This window comes from Triturus cristatus, chromosome 2_2 (genome assembly GCF_964204655.1).
Source record: "Triturus cristatus chromosome 2_2, aTriCri1.1, whole genome shotgun sequence".
In the NCBI taxonomy this organism is placed as follows: Eukaryota; Metazoa; Chordata; class Amphibia; order Caudata; family Salamandridae; genus Triturus; species Triturus cristatus.
The window spans coordinates 512,857,395-512,879,714 of record NC_140582.1 but is presented as its reverse complement, the minus strand read 5'-3'; the positions used below and the strand labels follow the sequence as shown (position 1 = coordinate 512,879,714).

The 22,320-nt window shown below is 43.2% G+C and overlaps 1 protein-coding gene across 1 annotated transcript in view; it reads right to left on the bottom strand.

Moving 5' to 3' along the window:
* The window catches only part of EDNRA (endothelin receptor type A), a 225,496-nt gene that overhangs the window by 8,669 nt on the left and 194,507 nt on the right, over positions 1-22,320 (bottom strand). Inside the window, exon 6 of the mRNA XM_085641629.1 lies at positions 5,028-5,161. Within this exon, the coding sequence (XP_085497755.1) occupies positions 5,028-5,161 (134 nt within the window). The remainder of the gene's footprint in view (positions 1-5,027; positions 5,162-22,320) is intronic.

Here is a 22,320-nt window from a genome sequence, read left to right as displayed (position 1 = left end):
TATCATAATACAGAGTGTTTACACTCAATTTGAGAATCAATTCACAAAGAAACAGCAAATCTCAATATGCATTCTCTTACAAACAGCGGACATTTACAGCTCCACACTTAGTTCATAAAACCTACTGGAGACAAAGTTACAATTAGTTTTTGTCTTTTTTATTTCTACTGTCCTTGTGGAAATTACCATTCCTCCAACTGCCATTCACAGCTGGTGTGTACCAGACCAACTATAGCACTGACATCTGCTTCATTTGGTTGTAACTTTAGTGGTGCTGTGAAGTGTGGAAATGCATTACAAATGTTTGTGGGCACCCACAATGTTAGAACGTTTTGGGTATGCACTATATTGTTTCAGATAAATTGTCTGACCCCCTTCCCTGCCACCGTTTTAATTATAAGTGAAGGAAATTCTGAAAGCATGGCAGAATTTCTGCAGCCCAGTGTGGCATCTGAAAGTGTAAACAAGAAAAAACCAGACTTTGTGAAACAGGATCCGGATTATTCTCATTCTGTTTAGGGTCTATATCTGTCTTTATAAAATATAGATGTGTTTACTACTAAAATGCTGCATTCGATGGAAACCCTTGCTTAGTACTTTTTGTACAGTGCACCCGCACAGGCCGCGGATGGGGGGAGAAATGAGCAAAGCTGTGGCTGGTATGTACTAGTTTGATTGCATATGACCATTGTTAGGCCCTTCAAAAGCATCTTCTGTATCCCAGTGGTGGTCATTACTGCAGTGTTCCTGTTTGACTTTCTAAAGAGATTTCCTGATAACATCTGTTGCTCTTTTTATTAAACAAGAACTGTTTATCAGTGCATTCTTGTTTCCTCAGCCATCAACATAGCAGTGTCTCCTGAGCAAGCGCTGTTTTAACCGTACATTCTTCTTCCAGAGTCAGTTCTCTTTTAGGGTATATTCTTCTGGCACGGTTTCCCAGTGGTTTTCTACACCTGCTTTCTCCTGTTTTCTGAGCCACTGTTGTTTTCAATGTAGCCCTTTTTCGTACTTCCACTACTTTCAGAAGATTCCCCTTTTCCATATTATTAGTCAACTTTGTTACATGCAACCAAAGACAATAATCGTGTCATAATGATCATAACCACCAAACAGTAGACTTCAAAACAGTGCACCAAACGAGACAACTAAATTCTCATACCAGGCTGGTATACAAATCAAGATTACAGAACCCAAACTATTGAAGCAGTAAACATAAACAGAATAACATCTCAAAACATTCCAACATTCATCTCCACAACAGGGATATACCCTGCCATGACATCAAACCAGAAAATCTAACAAACTATTCCAAACATAATATGACACAATAACTAGATTATAGAAAAACTCTCTCAAAAGACAAAACTCATGCCACAAACTCTGACACCAGATCATGCTAGTTAACCAGACCATGATGGATATGTGGCAGGAGCAAAACCTCAATGACACTAGCCCAAGCAGGTTGGCTAAATCAATATGATTCAGCTACCTTGCAACGTAAAAAACTGGACAACAAAAACTTAACTAACTCAAGGATGAACATGCAGAAACATGCAAACAGGCTCATGACAACATGAGACTGTATCAGACTATCACCACCAGAGAGTCCTTCAGGCCAGGCATCACAGGAATTTAATATCAGGTGTCTTTCAACCCAAATGTCTCTTGAATTCATCCACAAGTGTCTCTCAACAGTTATTGGATGGTACAAATGGTGTCTTTCAACCCACCCATCTTTTGTCTGGGATAGTTTAATCTTAAAACGCAATGGAAGTTGTGCCACCTGACAAACTGTCCCCTACTGTACAAAGGCATGACTACAAGAAAGGCATGAATAAGAATTACTGAACACAGAAGAAGAAATAGTATTCCTTGTAAAGCATCCACAACTTAACTCACTACCCACTTTTTAAAAGAAGGCCATACAGAAGATGAGTTAAGATGGATTGAGATTGATCAACCCTCTTTAAGGGCAGTAATAAAAACAAATCCAATCTCCTCATTGTTTCTGAGCAACACTGGATACAGCAATTACATATGGATGAGTCAGGCCTCAATGATAAAATGCCATGCATGTCCCTATCCCAGCTAAATACATGATATGAGAAATCACCAATGCTCTGAATCCATGTTACACTGTACATATTCAGCTATAACAATACTCCGGTTCTTACCCTGGTACTTTATGACAATCCTTTGACAATTATGAAAAAACAGATTGATTCCAGAGCAATTCCCTGAGATTGGGTTTTAAAACACTATAGAATCAGGTTTATCCGTACCACATCGCATTTTGACTACAAGAAACTTGTGATAACTCTAATTCAGGACATCTAAGCTTGGCTGAATTCGAAAAACATCACTTTAACATCAAGCCAACATCTTTCTCTGAAATCATTACAGACTTGATCCATTCTTAAAAGCATTCAAATTCTTATTTTCAAGATTCCCTTATATCCGCGGCAAGCTGATATTTTAATCTACAATGGTCTTCAGGGACAACCTGCACTGACATTTCAATATGATCTAATATATCATGTTTGGCATGCCACTGCACTGTACAACATGCCGCTCCACTCTACAATGCTACATTCCATGATATAACACACCACTCCACTGTATAATACCTTACTCCATTGTACGCTATGTCACTCCACTCTACTGTATTCTACTCTACAATACTCCGCTCTATCACACTGGAAGCTACAACACTTTCCTTCACTGTGCTGTACTACTCTCCACTTTATGACTCTTCAATGACTGACACTCCACACTTCGATTTGGAAAACATTATTATTAAAAAATAAAAACCATTAACGTACAATGAAAAAAACAAAAGTTAATGATAATTTTTAGGTAGAAAAACCTTATGTATTCTTTGTATATAAACCAACTTAAAGTACACAAATGTTAAAACTTGTAATGTTATCATTATACCATCAATTTATAATTTACATAATACCTTCAAATGACTATGCCGCACACCTCCAAACACAGTTTTGTCACATCACTTGCTACCCTACATTAACTATTACTCATGCTTACATCACTTATAGCATGTGAAATCATAGCATTCATAACAACACTACAACATAATTTGTCACAGCACAGTGTATGGTAGAGTGGTGAGTTATAGTTAGTGTTCTTTGGTTAGCGAGCTGAAAAGTATGTGTAATGATGTCTGCTACTTAAAATAATTTAAAGGTGGTGGATAAATTGTAAATGACAGTTATAACTATAACTTTAGAATTTTTTTAGTTTGTGCAGTTTTAGCTCGGTTTGTATAGGGAATAGTTTTTTTTCCTAACTATAACTAAGCTTTAACCTTTTGTTTCTCCAGTGAATATATATATGTTACTTTAATATTTGTTTTTTTCAGTGAATATATATTATGTTACTTTAACATTTGTTTTTTTCAGTGAATATATATATTTATATATATTCACTGAAAAAAACAAATGTTAAAGTAACGTTATAGTTAGTTGTGATAAAAAAGATATGTTTTCATTTTTTTAAAACAACGTGATCAAGGTCCTGCCTGGACTGAAACATGTTGGAGCTCAACTTGATTTAACACCTTGTTTGAATCACATTTGCTAGGAGTTCTGGCTCTTTCTTTACAAAGAGGAATCCGTAATTTGTGTTAAAAAGAGTGCGCTGGGGTTTGCGGACTTGCAGAGCACCAACGGTGGTTAGGTGTACGCCATCAACTTCCAACTACTTCTGTGAATATATATATATTCACACACAAAAAAACTAAAAAAGAAAGGTTAAAGTAACATTATAGTTAGGTATGATAAAAGAAGATCTGTTTTTGGCTAAAATAAAAAACCTTAGAAATTCACTGAAAAAGCCAAAGGTTAAAGTAACGTTATAGTTAGGTGAATTTGTCAGAGACAGCATTAACGTTTTGAACTAAAAAACACACACACATATTCACTAGTTATAAATAGTAGCTATAACTTGCGCCTCCGCCATGCAATACTTATGACCTCATATGTAACATCACTCGTGACACGTTCTATGGCATATTTTATGACATCACTGATGACTTCTCAATTGACATCACTGATGACATCTCAGATGACATCACTGATGACATAAGTGAGGTCATAAGTAGTGCATGACGGGGGTGCATGTTATAGTTAGCACTGCTAACTATAACTGGTGAATTTCTTTTTTTTTTTTGTTCAACGAGTTTGTGACCAAGGCAATGCTAACTGAAACACGCTGACACATAGGTTTATTTCCACACTTTTTGTCAAAGTAAACAATTAGATTCCACTGCCCTGAAGTGCCGTGTTCGTCCTTTAATCATGGGAGGAAGGAATCGCAGATATTGACATTCAGGCGTGAACGTCCCAAAAGTGCAATCCCGGTAATGTTAAAGGCAGCCGGCATGTCGCTACACATAACAATATGTAAATAAACCAAATAAAATGTTCACAGAGCTTTGTCTTGTTTTTCTTCCTACTTTGTTTTACTGTTTTCCGCAGTGCCTATGGGAGACTCTGGACATGCCTGTTGCATCATATAGTGCCATGGACAAAACAGAAGTAATACAATGAAGTCAAATGTGTCAAAAGGCTAGTTTTGTAGCTGAAAGTATTACGATGCTTTGCTGCTCAATACGAGTTACGGTAAGAATGAAAACGTGCCTGAGAAGGAATATGGAAGGCCTCACTGGCTGGTGGTGCCTTGGGGTTGTTGTAGGGCTTCTGAGTGATCAAGGAGACTTTTAGAAGCGAGAGAAGTTGAGCAAGTTCTTGTTATTTTAAAGAACACGTGACAGTTGGAAGTCAAAGTCTTTAATAAACAGATGAGCTACAGTGAAGGTTAAATTAACATTCTCACAAGTGGTGTTCGTGCACTTCGCCTATTCCTGCAGAGCATTTATAAGTATTTGTGCAGCTTCCATCGTATTCCAATGAAAGAGCTGAATGAGAAACATCACGAGCTTTACCACATATGCAAGTTTACTTTTATGGTAAGACAACTGATTAGGTTAGTTAAAATTAACCTACCTGTTCAGATCGCATCTGCTTATATCTCTCTCGTTGTATACATGTCTCTTTAACAGTCGGCTTAAATGGAGGGGGAACCAGCAGAGAGCAAAAATCAGAACTAAACAGAAAACGGTCTTTGCAACTTCTCGACGCTGAAGAAGGAGAAATAATTATGCAAGAGATGTTATTTTTGCTTGCAGAATGCACATAATTCACATTTCTCAATTAAGGCTTCATTTCCAGGAGACAGACTGTATATAAAGTAGACTGGTATCAATATGGGGCAAATGATGTTGCTTGATAGGTAATAAAACTACACTGGGACAAGAAAAACATGTGCACTAGGACAAAAATGGATTGTGAAAAAATTATTAAAACATATTTTGCTAATTGTTGGACCTGGCCATCTCCGCAGCGTCACCCTAGATGTTTGCTTTCTTATGCCTGGCCTGTCTTTGCTAAACCCGTTTTTGCTAGCTGTTAAGATTCTATGCCCGTTAAACCTGCTAATCAGAGGTAAAGTTCTTGGGTTTTTCCCCTTCCCTTAAGCATATTAAATAGGCCTACAGTCAATTGTATCTTACTTATAAGTCCCTAATAAACTGTACTAGGTGTACCCAGGGCCTGAAAATTAAACGCTGCAAGTGTGCCATTGTGCCATCCACTAAAGTAGCACTGTAAAACATGTCTCAGGCACGCCACTGCAGGCTGTAGTGCACTTTTAAACTGTAATTTCGACCTGGCGAAATAAACCTTTTGCCAGGCCTAAACCTTCCCTGACAACGATTGTGTTTATTATTTGAGGGTGGTTTTGACCCCTGTCAACTAACCCAATTGCTTATGAATTATGTACAGTTTCCAATGCAGATTTAAAGCATTTCATAATCAAAAACCGAGCACAGTTATTTTGTCTTAAATTTTAGCAACTTTAAATTTAAAAATAAAATGGACAAAACATCCATATACATTTGTTCTAGTTTCTACCCTTGTTCACAAATCATTATGTAATGTCTACTGGTGTAAATTATTTTGTCTTCTCCTTTTACACAAGCAGGATAAGAGTGGAAACAAACATATGTTCCACTTTTGTTCCAGTACAAGTCTATGTCGGGGGCCCCTGAAGTCGGGTTTCTCAGCATAATGTAGGCACACTCTAAATTGTTACGGTAAACCTACAGTATATTCCACTCCACATGTATGTAATCTACTAGAGTCAGTGGTAAATTACTAGCATGCTGTTAAAAGCCACTGCACCCTACCATGACAACAGTGAGTTGAAATAGGGTTGGTAAGTTGCAACTGTTTCTACTATGTCAACAAAAACTTAGACTGATCGATCAACTATATCACTTCTGTTTATAGAACGCCCTAATCCATATACAAGAATATATGGCAGTCATCATACAGAATAACAAACTTCAAAATGTACCCTAATGTGTCATAGGGGCCTATTACGAAAGTCCGCCCGCCCCCGTACTGGGAAACGGGACCGACCGCAATAGGTGCGGCGGTCCCGCCATGGAAATTAGGATGCCACCGCCACGGTGGCAGTGGCATCCCGCATAGATTACATTCTGGCAGGCGGTTCTGTAAGCACCCGCCACAATGCAATATATGCATGTCGTGCATTTGCATGCACAACGTGGCAGGCACCGCGCGGTGCCTGCCACATTGTGCATGCAAATGGAGGGGGGTACCATGGGTACCCCCCAAGTGCACCCCGAAACCCCCCAACCCCTGGGGGCCCGCAACGGGCCCCCGGAAGCAAACTCCGCCTGGCTTTCCATGGCGGTGTCTCTGCAATGGAAAGCCCTGCATTGCCGCCCATTCTTATATGAATGGCGATGTCTTGGAGACACCGCCACCATATAGAAGCCCTTTTCCGCCCGGTCACCTGTCTGACTGGCGGAAAACCGGCGGACGGTCTTTCCGTCTGCCAGGGTCCCATCCGCCATTGTAATGTGGCGGGGGGAAATGGTAGGCGGGTGGTGGAAATATGCGGGCGGATCGCCACCGCCATATGGGCGGTGGCAATCTGCCCGCCAACCTAATCGACCCCATAGTGTTGTAACTCAGATAATTGATTTGGTGTCCACAGAGTAGGACGCACTGCCACATGAACTAGACATTGATGTATTCACAGTACTGTGTTCACTTCGAGTTATGAGTCATTGTCACTTACTTGTAGCTACACTGTCCCCCTAGCTCACCCCCTGAGGGAGTCTTTGACTGCTTTTCCACAGCTACCACTGAGAGTAAAGTGCAGAAGGGGAACTTGGCCCAGTTGCTCAGGATCCATAGTAGGTCATGATATGGAACAACAGGAGTAAAAAAAGGCCTCAACCGACAATGCTGAGCCTAGTACTGCATGCCGCGTGGCTCGCAGAAAGGTGTTCTAACAACATCTCTTATCTAAAAGGTACCATTGGAATGATATGAGGAAAATAATCCCCTTATACCAGAAGTGCATACTATCTTGGCCAGCAAGACATCGGCCTCCTCTCTGGCATCAGACAAAGCTTCTTTAATGGATGCCTATGATGAGAAGGTGGAAGGTTCTCTAAAAAGATGATACGCATCTGCAAATTTTGCCCTACGAGCAGCAACATATGCGGCCTACTCTTCACAAACTTATTGAAAAGGTTGCCAACTCCTTCACCATTGTCTCCATGAACAGAAAGATCCTATGGAAATCCTTGCAAACATGGATATTCTGGCACAGTTCCTTACAGAAGTGTTCTTTTATTTCCTCTGGTCCTCAATAGCTTCAATTCCTGCTCAGTAACTACTATGGCTTGTCTGATGAGCCTGTTGGGAGATATTATCCAGTTATGGATTTAAAAAAATCTCAACATAAGTATCAAAATGATATCTCTTCAGCAAGTGATTCCGTTAATCTCAAAAATACATTTTTTAATGACATGCTCTTTTTTCATGGTCTAATATCTCTAAAATCCCAGAGATTTCCTCTGATTTGGAATGGGAAACAGGCATTTCCAATTCAACGTGTTACCTTTCTGCCTCTCCTTTTCACTGAGAGTCTTTACAAAGATCTAGCTCCAGTGGTGGCTCATTTGCATATGCTGGCTATACATATATTTCCCGAACTAGATGACTGGCTAATTGTAGCCTCTTCTTGTTCTAAGGCAGAGAAAGATGTCCGGCAGGTGTAAAATGACAACTCCTCAATGGGATTCCTCTGGAGCACAAACAAATCGTAGCCAGTCCTGACACGCCAGAAGAAATTAATTGGAGCCCTGCTCGATTCAGACAGAGCAAGAATCTTTCTTCCAGAAGTGAGATGACTGAATGTACAATTGTTTCTTCAAAATCTGTTCTAACTACATTCAGCGCCAGCTTGACGGTGCCTGAGGGTCAAGAGTCTGATGTCATCATGCACTGCGGTCGTACCTTGGTCCCGTCATCATCTTAAATCCCTAGTTCAGCATGTTCTGGCACAGTGGTGTCTAGCTTCCCTGGGCTACAAAGTGAAAATATCAGCCCCTCCAGGTTTAGTACATGACCTCCTTTGGCCACTATATCTGCAAAAGGAGGTTCAGATGGCAGTCCCCCTTCCACAAGCCTTGGTAACCTATGTGAGTCAGTGGGGTTGGGGGTGTAACCTTTGGGGGAGTAATAGACTCCCCCAAAAACAAGCACCACGCCGACATTACCGGCGAGTTTGCTGGCCACGCCCCCTTCTCAGGCCACGCCCCCTGACCGCCCTATTTAAGGAACGCTGATCACCAGCGCCCTTAGATTACATATCTCCTGAGGCGGAAGCCGGGAGTAGGCGATTTGCTGCTAATTTCTTCTTTTAAAATTGAAAACTTGTTGTGATTTTAACTCTCACCTGTGCACATCTCCCTGCCAGCGCGCAGTGGACCCACGCCGAGGAAAAACAAGCACCACGCCGACATTACCGGCAAGTTTGCTGGCCACGCCCCCTTCTCAGGCCACGCCCCTAGCGTCATACCCCAATCATATAAAAATGTGTCACTCTAGGAAGCGCAGCGGACGAGCGCAGCGGGCACGCCGTTTGCGCGCCGAGGACGGGCCGGGACCAGGGGCCATAACCCCTACTTCTCTCGTCACGCAAACTCGGTATTATGCCTCCGAGGAACTCAGAACCATCAGCTCTCAGGGAATCCTGCCCTGCACTCATAAATATGGCCCGCTAGACCTACCGTCCCAATGCAAGGTTTGCAAAATTCACCTCAAACCTAAACCCTCTACACCTAACCAACAACTTTTTCGACTATTCCTGCTGAACTGCAGGTCTCTTCCTAGACACTGCACAGAGATTTCCCTATTAATCGAAGAGGAAAAACCAGACGCTCTCTTTCTAACGGAGACTTGGCTAACCCCTCACTCTGACCCCGAGTTGGTCCAAATCCTGGGGCAGGAATATCAAATTGTAAGACTGGACCGGGAACTTGACAGAGGGGGCGGACTAGCCATCATTTTTAAAGATTGTTTTACCTGTCGCTGCACTCCCAACCCCTTTCCGGAATGTGAAAGTATGTCCTTTACTTTGGATTTCTCTCCCAATTTGAGCTTTTCCGGGACTCTTATATACCGTCCACCAGGCACTCCCAAACAGTTTTATGAAACTTTGCCACCACTAGTCGCCGATCTGGCCCTATCGCCCTCCAACTACACGTTATTGGGTGATCTCAATATATACTTTGACGACCCCAATAATTCCATCGCCAACAAACTAAGTAGGGACCTCTCTGCTTTGCAGCTGCTCCAGCTGGTCTCATCTCCTACGCATACGAAAGGCCACTTGCTGGATCCAGTTTTCAGCAACTGCACACATTTGAAGGCTCGTCCCCCCATAGCACTTCCCTGGACAGACCATGCCTTAGTCCCGTTGCTCTGGACAACAGAGAAACTTATACCCCCTACACCCACTGTCCAAGAAACTCGAATTTGGTCTAAAATACCGCTGGCCCAGTGGACCCAAGAATTACAAAAATCCATTCCTTCAATCGGTCAGACTCCCTCACAGGCCAATGAAACATTCAATGAATGGATTCTGAGTTCCCTAAACGCCACGCTCCCCCTGAAGAAAACAGTTTTTAAAAGATCCAGAACTTCAGCTCCCTGGTACTCCACCGAACTAAGGGAGAAAAAGCGTTTTTGCAAGAGACTGGAACGTAAATGGCGACTAGGTTACGCGGAAATAGATAAAACTATCTACAGAGACGCCATCAGGTCATACAAAAAAGACATAAAAAGTGCGCAATCCTCATACTACTCCAACCAGATTGCAGAGGCTAGCTCCAGCTCAAAAGAGATATACAAAATAGTAAAAAGCCTCATCACCCTCCCCACACCCCCGTCTATAACGGAGAATCCAGAGCTCCGCTGTGAAGACCTGGCTAATTTCTTCTCTCAGAAAATTAACCTTATATACTCATCCTTCCCTTCTACAGACCAGACTGCTCTGATTAAAGCAGCCCCTTGTCCCCCTCAAATCCACTCACCCAATCACCCTCCGGTGTTGGCGGAATCCCCCCAGTCGCAGGCAGATTACCCACCCAATCACCCCCCGGTGTTGGCGGAATTCCCCCAGTTGCAGGCAGATCACCTCACTTTCCTCATGCGCCAGGTGAAGTCGGGTTCCCCTAGAGACCCAGCACCCCCATATGTTCTAGTCTCGGCGTTTCAAACCATCCTCCCCACACTGCTTGAAGTACTCAACACCTCGATTACCACCAGCATAGTACCAGCAGCATGGAAGCAGGCTATGGTGAGGGCCCTGATTAAAAAACCAAATCTTGACACCAAGAACCTCAACAATTACCGCCCGATCTCCTTGCTGCCTTGGGCAGCCAAGATCCTGGAGAAACATATAAATAGCATAATAACAACTTTTCTCGAACAACACCAACTTCTCGACCCATCCCAGACTGGCTTCCGCCCCAAGCATGGGACCGAGACGGCACTGCTGGCAGTCACAGAGGAGTCCAGGGGAATCTTAGATCGGGGAGGATCGGTGGCAATCATCCTCCTCGATCTGAGCGCCGCATTTGATACCGTTAACCACGGTATCCTTCTGCGGCGTCTCCTGGACACCGGAATATCTGACAGAGCTCTGGAGTGGCTCAAGTCCTACCTGAGTGAAAGATCCTTCCAGGTGTTTGAGGGCAATGTCACTTCCTCCAGCAAGCCTCTGGGATGTGGGGTCCCACAGGGATCTTCATTGAGCCCAACGTTATTTAACGTCTACATGAGGCCACTGGCTGAGATCGCCCGTCCGTCCGTTCGGTATCAAGATCATTACCTACGCGGACGATACCCAGCTGGTGGTCTCCCTGGCACAGGCGGGCGGTACGTCGGCAAATGTAGATCTTGCAGGCTGCCTGGATACGGTCAAATGCTGGATGACCAAGTCTTGTCTCAAACTTAATGGAGACAAGACAGAGCTCATGCTCCTGGGTCACATTCTACCATCGACCATAGACAATCTCTGGCCCACCAGCCTAGGTCCGGCCCCAACACCCAAAGACGCCATTAAGAGCCTTGGTGTCTGGCTCGACAGGTCCCTGTCCTTTGACCAACAGGCTACAAAACTTTCTGCCACCTGTTTTGGTATCCTGAGAGTCATTAGGAAGATTTTGCCTCTACTCCCCTTTGAAGCAAGAAAAACCGTAGTCCTGGGCCTGATCCAATCGCGGCTGGACTATGGAAACGCATTATATCTCGGAGCTCCCGACTTCACCTTGCGCAAACTACAATTAATACAGAACTGCGCAGCCAGAACACTCTTACAAATTCCTCGCAGATCCTCAGTAAAGTCCGGACTGAGGAAACTGCACTGGCTCCCTGTAAAGGAAAGAGTAGACTTCAAATCACTCTGCATCGCACACCAGACTTTCTGGTCGCAAGGCCCGACCATCAACCTCCCTCTCATCACACCCTATATACCCACCAGACAGTTGCGCTCCACTTCTGCAAATCTAGCCATTGTACCGCAAACAAAGAAATCAAGATCCGGAGGCCGCTCTTTCTCCTTCAATGTGGCTAAAAAGTGGAACGCCCTACCCCAGCATCTCAGATCAAACCCCGACATTCTCTCTTTTCGCAAACTGCTGAAAACGCTCCTGTTCACCACATAACCATGGTACTGAATCTGCCCTCCTCCTTACTCAAACTTCAGAGATATGCTTAGCGCTTGGACGCCTCAGGGCAGCTACCCGCGCTTTAGAAATCCGAATTCATTCATTCATTCATTCACTGCGGTCGTACCTTGGTCCCGTCATCATCTTAAACCCCTAGTTCAGCATGTTCTGGCACAGTGGTGTCTAGCTTCCCTGGGCTACAAAGTGAAAATATCAGCCCCTCCAGGTTTAGTACATGACCTCCTTTGGCCACTATATCTGCAAAAGGAGGTTCAGATGGCAGTCCCCCTTCCACAAGCCTTGGTAACCTATGTGAGTCAGTGGGGTTGGGGGTGTAACCTTTGGGGGAGTAATAGACTCAGGGCAGTTGATCACACACAGGTTCCTTCGAGTCTTCAAATTGAAGGCATTTGGCAACCTCTCTGTTCAATAAACCAGTTCTTGTCAGATTGGACAATCAAGTTTCAAAATCATATATAAACAGAAAGAGAGGTACAGAGTCTCTCCCAAGCCAGTCTATCCCACAAAATCCTTTCTTGGGCATATACAAATATTCTGTAAACTCGAGCTACTTACATTCCAGGGGTGGTGTTCTCCAAACAGACAGTTTGAGTCAAAATAGTTCCTCTTCAATAGATTTTCATCTGAGCTATCAAGCATTCCATGTGACGAAAGACCATTTTGGTCATCCCACTCTAGATCTCTTTGTATAACCAATGGAAACCCTTCTTCCTTGCTTATGTTCAGGGAGGGTGAGTTAAGAAGCTTGAGGTACGAATTATATAGCACTTCCATTCCTCGGGAGATGCTGTATGCCTTCCCTCTGTTCCCCTTGTTCCGTTGGTGCTTCAGAGGATTCAGAGGGAAGAAGCAACAGTGATGCTCATAGTCTTATTTTGACCCAGGAAGCCTTGGATTCTGTTATTGTCTCAGTTAGCAATAGAACCTAACAATTCGCTTCTGTTCACCCAAGCCCACTTCAATTCTAACCCTGATGTTCAAAAAGATCTCTCAGCTGAGACTGAGGGCATAGAGATTAAAAAGTGCTTGGTTACAAATGTAGGGGTTTTCATGAGAAGTAGTCTTTGACATACAGACAATATAAAAAAGCTCTCCACTTCAGACATATGGTAAATGTGAGGCAATGGGGTGTATTATATGGTGTGGTTGTGCGACCTCAGCGTGTAATACACTCAGCAACCTCTTTAGGTTCAGTACGTTTCGTCTGTAAAACCCTCAGCTCATCCCTGGGTAGCTGTGGCACTGAGCAGCAAGGCTTACACAGTGGAACAAGTGATGAACATTTAAACAACACAAAAACAATTGAATAGGAAATCGCCATGACTCTCAAGAATTCCAACACCAATTTATAAAAATCGACTATTTTTATACGTTTTAGATTCTAGAATGAAAAGGATCTAATTAAGAGTTCCAGAGAAACAGATTTTACAAACAACTAAAAACCACAGCAATTTCACTCAAGCACAAACAAGCCTTGGCAAAGTCAACAAATTGACACAAAAACGTTTTCAGAAACTTAGGCATGTGTCAGTGCGGTCGGGTACAAGTACTTGTGGCAACCAACCCCGGCAGGGATCTAGTCAGGGAGCCAGGAGGGTCCTCAAAAACAGTCACATTCTCAGGGGAAGCAATCCCTCAGCAGTTCCAGGCACTTTATTTGCATTGAAATGGATTCCCATGGAGTGGTCCGGGTACCAGGGATGAAGGATGTTGAAGATGCTCTAAGGATGGTGTGGCTGCGATGCAATCAATGGGGGTCTTTCTGCAAGAATTCCTCGGTTCACGAAGACGGTGAGGGGGTCCTGGTTGCAGGGTCGATGTCCCACAAAGTCCTCTACAGTCAGGCTGAAGTTCAGTCACTACTGGACGACCAGATGCCTATTTTTGCGATTACATGACAATCCTTCCTGGGTCAATATCTTGCATTCTGAGGCCCCCAGCATCTCTCTGACAGAACTCCTGGGGTCACCGAACTGAGGTTCTACTCTGTGCTTTGGCTCTTGGTCTTCGGTGCTGCAGTGGAGGTAGCAAAATAAAGGTTTTGGGATACCAACTTGCCCCAGCAGGCATGTTCAGCTGTTGTGTCCCTGTGCTGCATACAGGAGGCCAGTCAGCTTGCCCTTGGAGTTATCTTGGCTTGACTGGGCTCTGGAGACAGCTCTTCCCTGAGCAGGACATGGCAGGCACAGTTCCTCTCTTCGCTAGCCACCAGGAGCAGTAGGTGCAGTCTTCTTTGGTGCACCCTCTCTTTGCTGGTCCCTTTGTGCAGCAGGGCAGTCCTTCTTCAGTCTTTCTTCCATGTCAGTTGAAATCTGAGGTTTCGGGGCCAAGGGTGCCCCTTTTATGCTTGGAAGGTGCCCTTATGGCAGGATGTGGTTGGTAGCCAATGGGCTACGAGGTTCCCTTCCACCTGGTGACCACTTCCTGTAGTGTGTGGCATGTAGCTATCCCAGGATACACATTGCAACAAGGTACATTAATTTCAACTTGAGATACAAGTCATGCTTAATGTAACAAGTTGTTTGATACCTTGGAGTGCCTACTTTGGCCGCACCATTCAGGACTTAGCACAGATGAGGTGATATTGTGTAGCCGTGTACTCGCCAATTGTGCAACAAGTCTTTCCACTGTAAAAATTACTGTTTTTCTGGTTTTACTGTCAAAATATGCGAAGTACAAGTCCTGCCTTTGTCATATGTTGCACTCTGCCTTTAGGGCTCGGTAGGCCTGCCAGAGGAGTGACTTGCACACATGTTCTGGGGAAGTGGTGTCTTTGCCATTGCTTCCAATGGCAAAGTCGGGCTAGTAGTGCACAACTGCGGCAGAATGGGGGACTTGTTTTACTTGGGGGTCTTCCAAAATGGCATAATCAGTGCTGAAAGCCCTTGGGTACCCCTCTAACTTACAAGCCCTGAGTACCAGGGTAACATTTACTAGGGACTTACAGATAGTTTGACATTTCCAATTAGGTGCAGCAATTCGACATACACTTTAGGGTCAAGGTCTCTGCGTCCCGAGTTGTGACACGTGTGGATGCGTGACTCTCATAAGACCATTACACTTCCTTGCATAGCTGGAAGAGTCCACCATCTGTTCCTTCATCCAGGGAAATCTTTCTTCCAGCTTTTCAACATGAGGGCATAGGTAATGCTTTCCACTATTTAGATGTCTGCAGGACTCTGGTCATTTACTTAGATGGCCAAGGAATTTCATGTTTCAGAAACCCTTTTTGTATCCTTTGAGAACACTGGTAACGGAAAAAATCCTCTATTGCCTCTTTGAGCCATTGGGGTAGGTCGGCTATATCTCAAACATATACATATCTGGGAAAGTGTTCGCCTGAATGGGTCCAAAGGCAATCAAACAGGGTCATGTCTACCTGTTAGGCAAATGTGGTGGGATTTCCTTACATGAGATTTGTAGGGCAGGTACTTGGGCACATTCTATCACCTTTTTTTCCACCCACTGACACTTTGATATCTTAGGAATAGGTAGGGGTTGTTTTGGTACTAGAGTACTGGACATTGCTTCTGTTTGACATCTAAGTTGTTTTCCTTAAAATTGCTATCCTTCATCCCAGGTGCTGGTTATGTGTAAGACAGAGAAGGACACAATGTCCTGATTTCATATAAGTAATCTTCATTACTCCAAGTCCAAGTCTTCATCACACCAGTCCTCATTCCCTCTAGCCCTCTGGGTTCTTTACCTTTACCAGGATATTGGCTCTGGTAGGCATTGGCATGAAATTAATCTAGGTGATTGGAGGAGGGGTTATATGGAAAGTAAATCATGGAAAGGGAAGGACTTTTCCAAGAAGTGAGAAATAGTCTTCCTTCCCAGCTGTATAATAGGGGCTAATTGTCTCATAATATGCTAATCTGTTCCGGACAAATGTTTGACAGCCAAACTCTCATTCCCAAAAGATTCTCGTAAAGACATTTAATTCTATTGACCCAAGCCATCCAGAGAGGACAGTTGTCAAATTCAATAGTAATTCAGTCGCTGTCTTTATCTGGAGTCTTAACACACATTTGAAATTACACCATAATTGAAATTTAATTAGAATGAAAATTAGTGAACTTTCTTTCAATCAACCCATATCTTATTTGAAAAGAATGTATATATTTCAAAAGAGGTTTGCTGTTAAAGTTTAATTCCATTTGGGTCAATTTTAATATACAATATGTCCTTTAAATGATAACTTAATAATATTTCAAGTTCATTGTCAAGAGACTTCAAGGTTTGTGTTTAAAGATTTGGGTATCTAAACATGAGTATAGGCAGTGCTTAATTTATGACATTGGTTGCATGTGGTGGTCACCAATATTCAGTTTTGGCAACTGGGTTTTTTCATTGTCAGACTTTAAAAGAGAGGAAGAGAGAGAGGGAGACAGAGAGAGAGAGAGAGAGGGAGAGAGAGTGAGAGGGAGAGAGAGAGAAAGATAGGAAAACAGTGACAAAGGTAGAATGCAGGGATACAAAATATCTAGGCAACTTGGGCATTTGTCAATGCTGGTGGCAGGATAGTAATAACTCTCCATGTCCCTCCACTTTTTCTTTAAATATTAAAGACTGACACAGGTATGCGAGTACCTGTTGTGTGGGCGTCTTATATCTTGTGCTTCCCGTTTTTCTAGATACAGAGTAACTTTTTTTTGGTCAAAGTCTCCAGACTGTGCAGCTGTCTGGTTTGCTAACAACATCTTGGGGACATTCAGAAAGTTTCCCTCGGAATGCATTCCGGCCATTGCTTACCATTGGCTTTGTAAGTGAACTTATTTTTTCTTGCAGTACACTGATAGGGCGTCCAAGGATCGTTGGAAGCCCACCTTGTTCGATCGAATATAATCGTATCATCTACGTACAGTAAGCACTGAATGTGGTACCCGCTAGCTTGGGTGCAAAGACTCTTACTTTGGTTAAGACACTATTTATATTTGCCAAGTAGAGGTTAAATAGCAGAGGGTCTAAAATTCACCCCTGTTTTAGACCCGTATTGGTCCATATCTTTTGTGATGTAATGCTATTGGCAGAAATGTTATCCTTCAACCAGGTCTTAACGTAAAAAATAATTGTAGCTCTCAACAGATTTGCCGGAATTCCCCAGTTCTATAGCTTCAGCCAGAGCCTAGCTCGATCCACTTTATCACATGCAGTGGTATAATCGATGAATGCAGCATAGAGGGGAGGGGCATCTTTGATGTTTGCAGCTTCAATCAGGGAGGTGAGGATAGCCAAATTATCCTCATTGCCCTAACCACGTCTCAACCCTGATTGTGTGATGGGAATTAATGCCTTCACAGCAGCCTATTAATCTAGCTCTTCATTCAGGGCTTTGGTGAAGCATTTACCGTCGACATCAAGGATAGCAATCAGCCTGACGTTAGTTGGTTGGTTAGATGGACCTTTTTTATGCATTGGAGTTAATATAGAGCCTCTCCAACTCTCTGGGACATCACTTCTCAAAATACAGTTCTTGAACAGAGAGCTTGGTAAAGAGGCCCATTTTTATGTTGCAGATTTGAATACACAAGTGGGGAGACAATTAGGCCCCAGAACAACTGCCGGGCGAACAGAAGCTATTATCTTGTTTATATTAAAAATGTTTTCTTCCAATTCCACGTGGTTTTCACAATGATGGCCAGTTTTTCAATGGGATCATGCCTGACTGTTGTGTTGTGGGCACTAGGCCCACATACTGGATCAATGACCTTACGGTCACGGGTATGCAGAACTGGAAATGGCCCCGTGCACGTGCACCTGGGCCCTTTTATTGACAGGCTCACGTCACTCGTGACGCCTGTGAGGGATGCGTGTGGGGGTGCAAGTGTGCCCACTTCCATAGGGGACTGGCTACTAAATCAGTGCCTGTCGAGACACTAGAACGTGTCTTGCAGGACACAACACCTGACCCATCAACCGGTTTATTATACATTTTGTATATATATGTTCTACACACTTAGTTACCGAAATGCATGGAGCCAGGTTCTGACTGATTCCATCTGCCATTTCTGAACCAGTCTCCAAAATGTATTAGAATGTTTTGTTTTCTAGGCTTCGTAGAGTTCAAACCACCGTTTCTCTTAACTTTGTTTGGTGATTTCCCATAATTTGGCTTTATATGCCTTTCTTGCCTTCCGTGTCTCCCTTATTATTGAGGCGTAGATGCAATTAATGTGGACCTTTCTCAAAAGACAATACAATTTTTGCTTAAGGGCTCTCAATTCGGGGAGTGACTTGACTGATTGCTTGTTTTTGGTGTTGCAGGCCTTTTGAGTAAATAAATTAAGTAGCTGCTCCATGAGAGCTGGCCAGTGCAAAGTCAAAGATAACTTCCCACTTCCCCTCTTTGTTAGGGATTTCTTGAATTCCTCTTTTCTTAGGACAGATGACATAGGAGACCATTTTATCTATGCGTGCCACATACGCCCTCCTGATCACCAATTGATGAACTTGTGGAAACCTGCTAGCCATCATGGAGAGAGAACATGTTAGCATTGCATGGCCGCTAATCAGACTGGGTTGCACTTGAAAGTTGCTCACCTGGAGGTAATTCTGCTTTGAGACCCAGATGTAATCAATTAAGGAAGAGCTGGATTTTCAATGTATGTGCATGATGGAGATTTATCCGAGGCACTTATGCCATTTAAAGTTCCATAACTCTGTTGGTTGAGAGTGGTGGCAAATTTACCTGCCTTTACCTCATTCTTTCTGGCATGCCCTAAGGAAATCACCGGGATGTTCCATGCAATGTCTTCCTCTTGCTGCCATATTAGGGGTTCTGCTGCTTCCTAGTAGGTACGTAGTGAAGTTACCTGCTAGCCCCCGCATGACTTCTTGATGCTGTTGTCTTAAAGATTTGATGGGTTTTAAGACTTCCCCAGCCAAGAGTCTCTTCTTTGGATGTTTTGAATTTATATAAATACTTCCAATGAAAATTCCAGTTGCTTTGCTGTGCTGGGTTTTGTTTGCTGTGACTAATTTGACAAAGATGTAAACAGCCAGACCACTTGCCAGTTCTTTTACCTAAAGCACCAAAGATTTATGTCTAAGAATTGAAACCCCTCTGGAGAAATTTCCCCCTTTGGTAGATGGTTCAGCTGGAACGAAGAATTCAAAGTTATCCTGCGGTGTCATTGCAGCCAGATGCCACCTCTCTTGCAAACATACTATATAATTTTTACTAATTTCCTCGATCGCATCAGTATTTGCGATAAGATTGTTTAAGCTTCGAACATTCCAGGAGCACAGTTGCAACATAAGTAGATGGTTTGAAGAGATGATGTTATTTGAGCCAGAGTTGTCCTGTTGCCTCTCAGGCTTGTCGCTATTCAATTCATGCCAACCAGCACACCCTTTTATTATCAGCCAGGTCATTCTTGATCTACATCGGCTCTGTTCCTGACTTTGAGTTTACTGGGCCTTTTGAACAACACGGGAGAGATTCTCTCTGCTCATGCCAATGGGGCACTTTAGCCAGGATCCAAGGATATTTGTATTTTATCATTTTACTAATACCAATCCTATATTGAGCCAGTGTTTTTTACCACCCTTTCACATGTCTTACTGTCTCCACTTCTTGGAACAGCACTTTGGTGGCCTTCCTTGAATGCAGCATAGAGGGGAGGGGCATCTTTGATGTTTGCAGCTTCAATCAGGGAGGTGAGGATAGCCAAATTATCCTCAGTGCCCTAACCACGTCTCAACCCTGATTGTGTGATGGGAATCAATGCCTTCACAGCAGCCTATTCATCTAGCTCTTCATTCAGGGCTTTGGTGAAGCATTTACCGTCGACATCAAGGAGAGCAATCAGCCTGACGTTAGTTGGTTGGTTGGATGGACCTTTTTTATGCATTGGAGTTAATATAGAGCTTCTCCAACTCTCTGGGACATCACTTGTCAAAATACAGTTCTTGAACAGAGAGCTTGGTAAAGAGGCCCATTTTTATGTTGCAGATTTGAATACACAAGTGGGGAGACAATTAGGCCCCAGAACAACTGCCAGGCGAAAAGAAGCTATTATCTTGTTTATATTAAAAGTGTTTTCTTCCAATTCCACGTGATTTTCACAATGATGGCCAGTTTTTCAATGGGATCATGCCTGACTGTTGTGTTGTGGGCACTAGGCCCACATACTGGATCAATGACCTTACGGTCACGGGTATGCAGAACTGGAAATGGCCCAGTGCACGTGCACCTGGGCCCTTTAATTGACAGGCTCACGTCACTCGTGACGCCTGTGAGGGATGCGTGTGGGGGTGCAAGTGTGCCCACTTCCATAGGGGACTGGCTACTAAATCAGTGCCTGTCGAGACACTAGAACGTGTCTCGCAGGACACAACACCTGACCCATCAACCGGTTTATTATACATTTTGTATATATATGTTCTACACACTTAGTTACCGAAATGCATGGAGCCAGGTTCTGACTGATTCCATCTGCCATTTCTGAACCAGTCTCCAAAATGTATTAGAATGTTTTGTTTTCTAGGCTTCGTAGAGTTCAAACCACCGTTTCTCTTAACTTTGTTTGGTGATTTCCCATAATTTGTCTTTATATGCCTTTCTTGCCTTCCGTGTCTCCCTTATTATTTATGCGTAGATGCATTTAATGTGGGCCTTTCTCAAAAGACAATACCATTTTTGCTTAAGGGCTCTCAATTCGGGGAGTGACTTGACTGATTGCTTGTTTTTGGTGTTGCAGGCCTTTTGAGTAAATAAATTAAGTAGCTGCTCCATGAGAGCTGGCCAGTGCAAAGTCAAAGATAACTTCCCACTTCCCCTCTTTGTTAGGGATTTCTTTAATTCCTCTTTTCTTAGGACAGATGACATAGGAGACCATTTTATCTATGCGTGCCACATACGCCCTCCTGATCACCAATTGTTTGAACTTGTGGAAACCTGCTAGCCATCATGGAGAGAGAACAGGTTAGCATTGCATGGTCGCTAATCAGACTGGGTTGCACTTGAAAGTTGCTCACCTGGAGGTAATTCTGCTTTGAGACCCAGATGTAATCAATTAAGGAAGAGCTGGATTTTCAATGTATGTGCATGATGGAGATTTATCCGAGGCACTTATGCCATTTAAAGTTCCATAACCCTGCTGGTTGAGAGTGGTGGCAAATTTACCTGCCTTTACCTCATTCTTTCTGGCATGCCCTAAGGAAATCACCGGGATGTTCCATGCAATGTCTTCCTCTTGCTCCCATATTAGGGGTTCTGCTGCTTCCTAGTAGGTACATAGTGAAGTTACCTGCTAGCCCCCGCATGACTTCTTGATGCTGTTGTCTTAAAGATTTGATGGTTTTTAAGACTTCCCCAGCCAAGAGTCTCTTCTTTGGATGTTTTGAATTTATATAAATACTTCCAATGAAAATTCCAGTTGCTTTGCTGTGCTGGGTTTTGTTTGCTGTGACTAATTTGACAAAGATGTAAACAGCCAGACCACTTGCCAGTTCTTTTACCTAAAGCACCAAAGATTTATGTATAAGAATTGAAACCCCTCTGGAGAATTTTCCCCCTTTGGTAGATGGTTCAGCTGGAACGAAGAATTCAAAGTTATCCTGCGGTATCATTGCAGCCAGATGCCACCTCTCTTGCAAACATACTATATAATTTTTACTAATTTCCTCCATCGCATCAGTATTTGCGATAAGATTGTTTAAGCTTCGAACATTCCAGGAGCACAGTTGCAACATAAGTAGATGGTTTGAAGAGATGATGTTATTTGAGCCAGAGTTGTCCTGTTGCCTCTCAGGCTTGTTGCTATTCAATTCATGCCAACCAGCACACCCTTTTATTATCAGCCAGGTCCTTCTTGATCTACATCGGCTCTGTTCCTGACTTTGAGTTTACTGGGCCTTTTGAACAACACAGGACAGATTCTCGCTGCTCATGCCAATGGGGCACTTTAGCCAGGATCCATGGATATTTGTATTTTATCACTTTACTAATACCAATCCAGTGTTTTTTACCACCCTTTCACATGTCTTACTGTCTCCACTTCTTGGAACAGCACTTTGGTGGCCTTCCTTGGGTGCACCTTTGTCCCCGGTATAAAGGAAATGTATTCGAGATCTTTAGACTTAAGCAGGTCTGGGAGAGCCGTTAAAAGTTTTAGTATATAATTCAAAATATCTTCTTCCACTCTGGAAATATA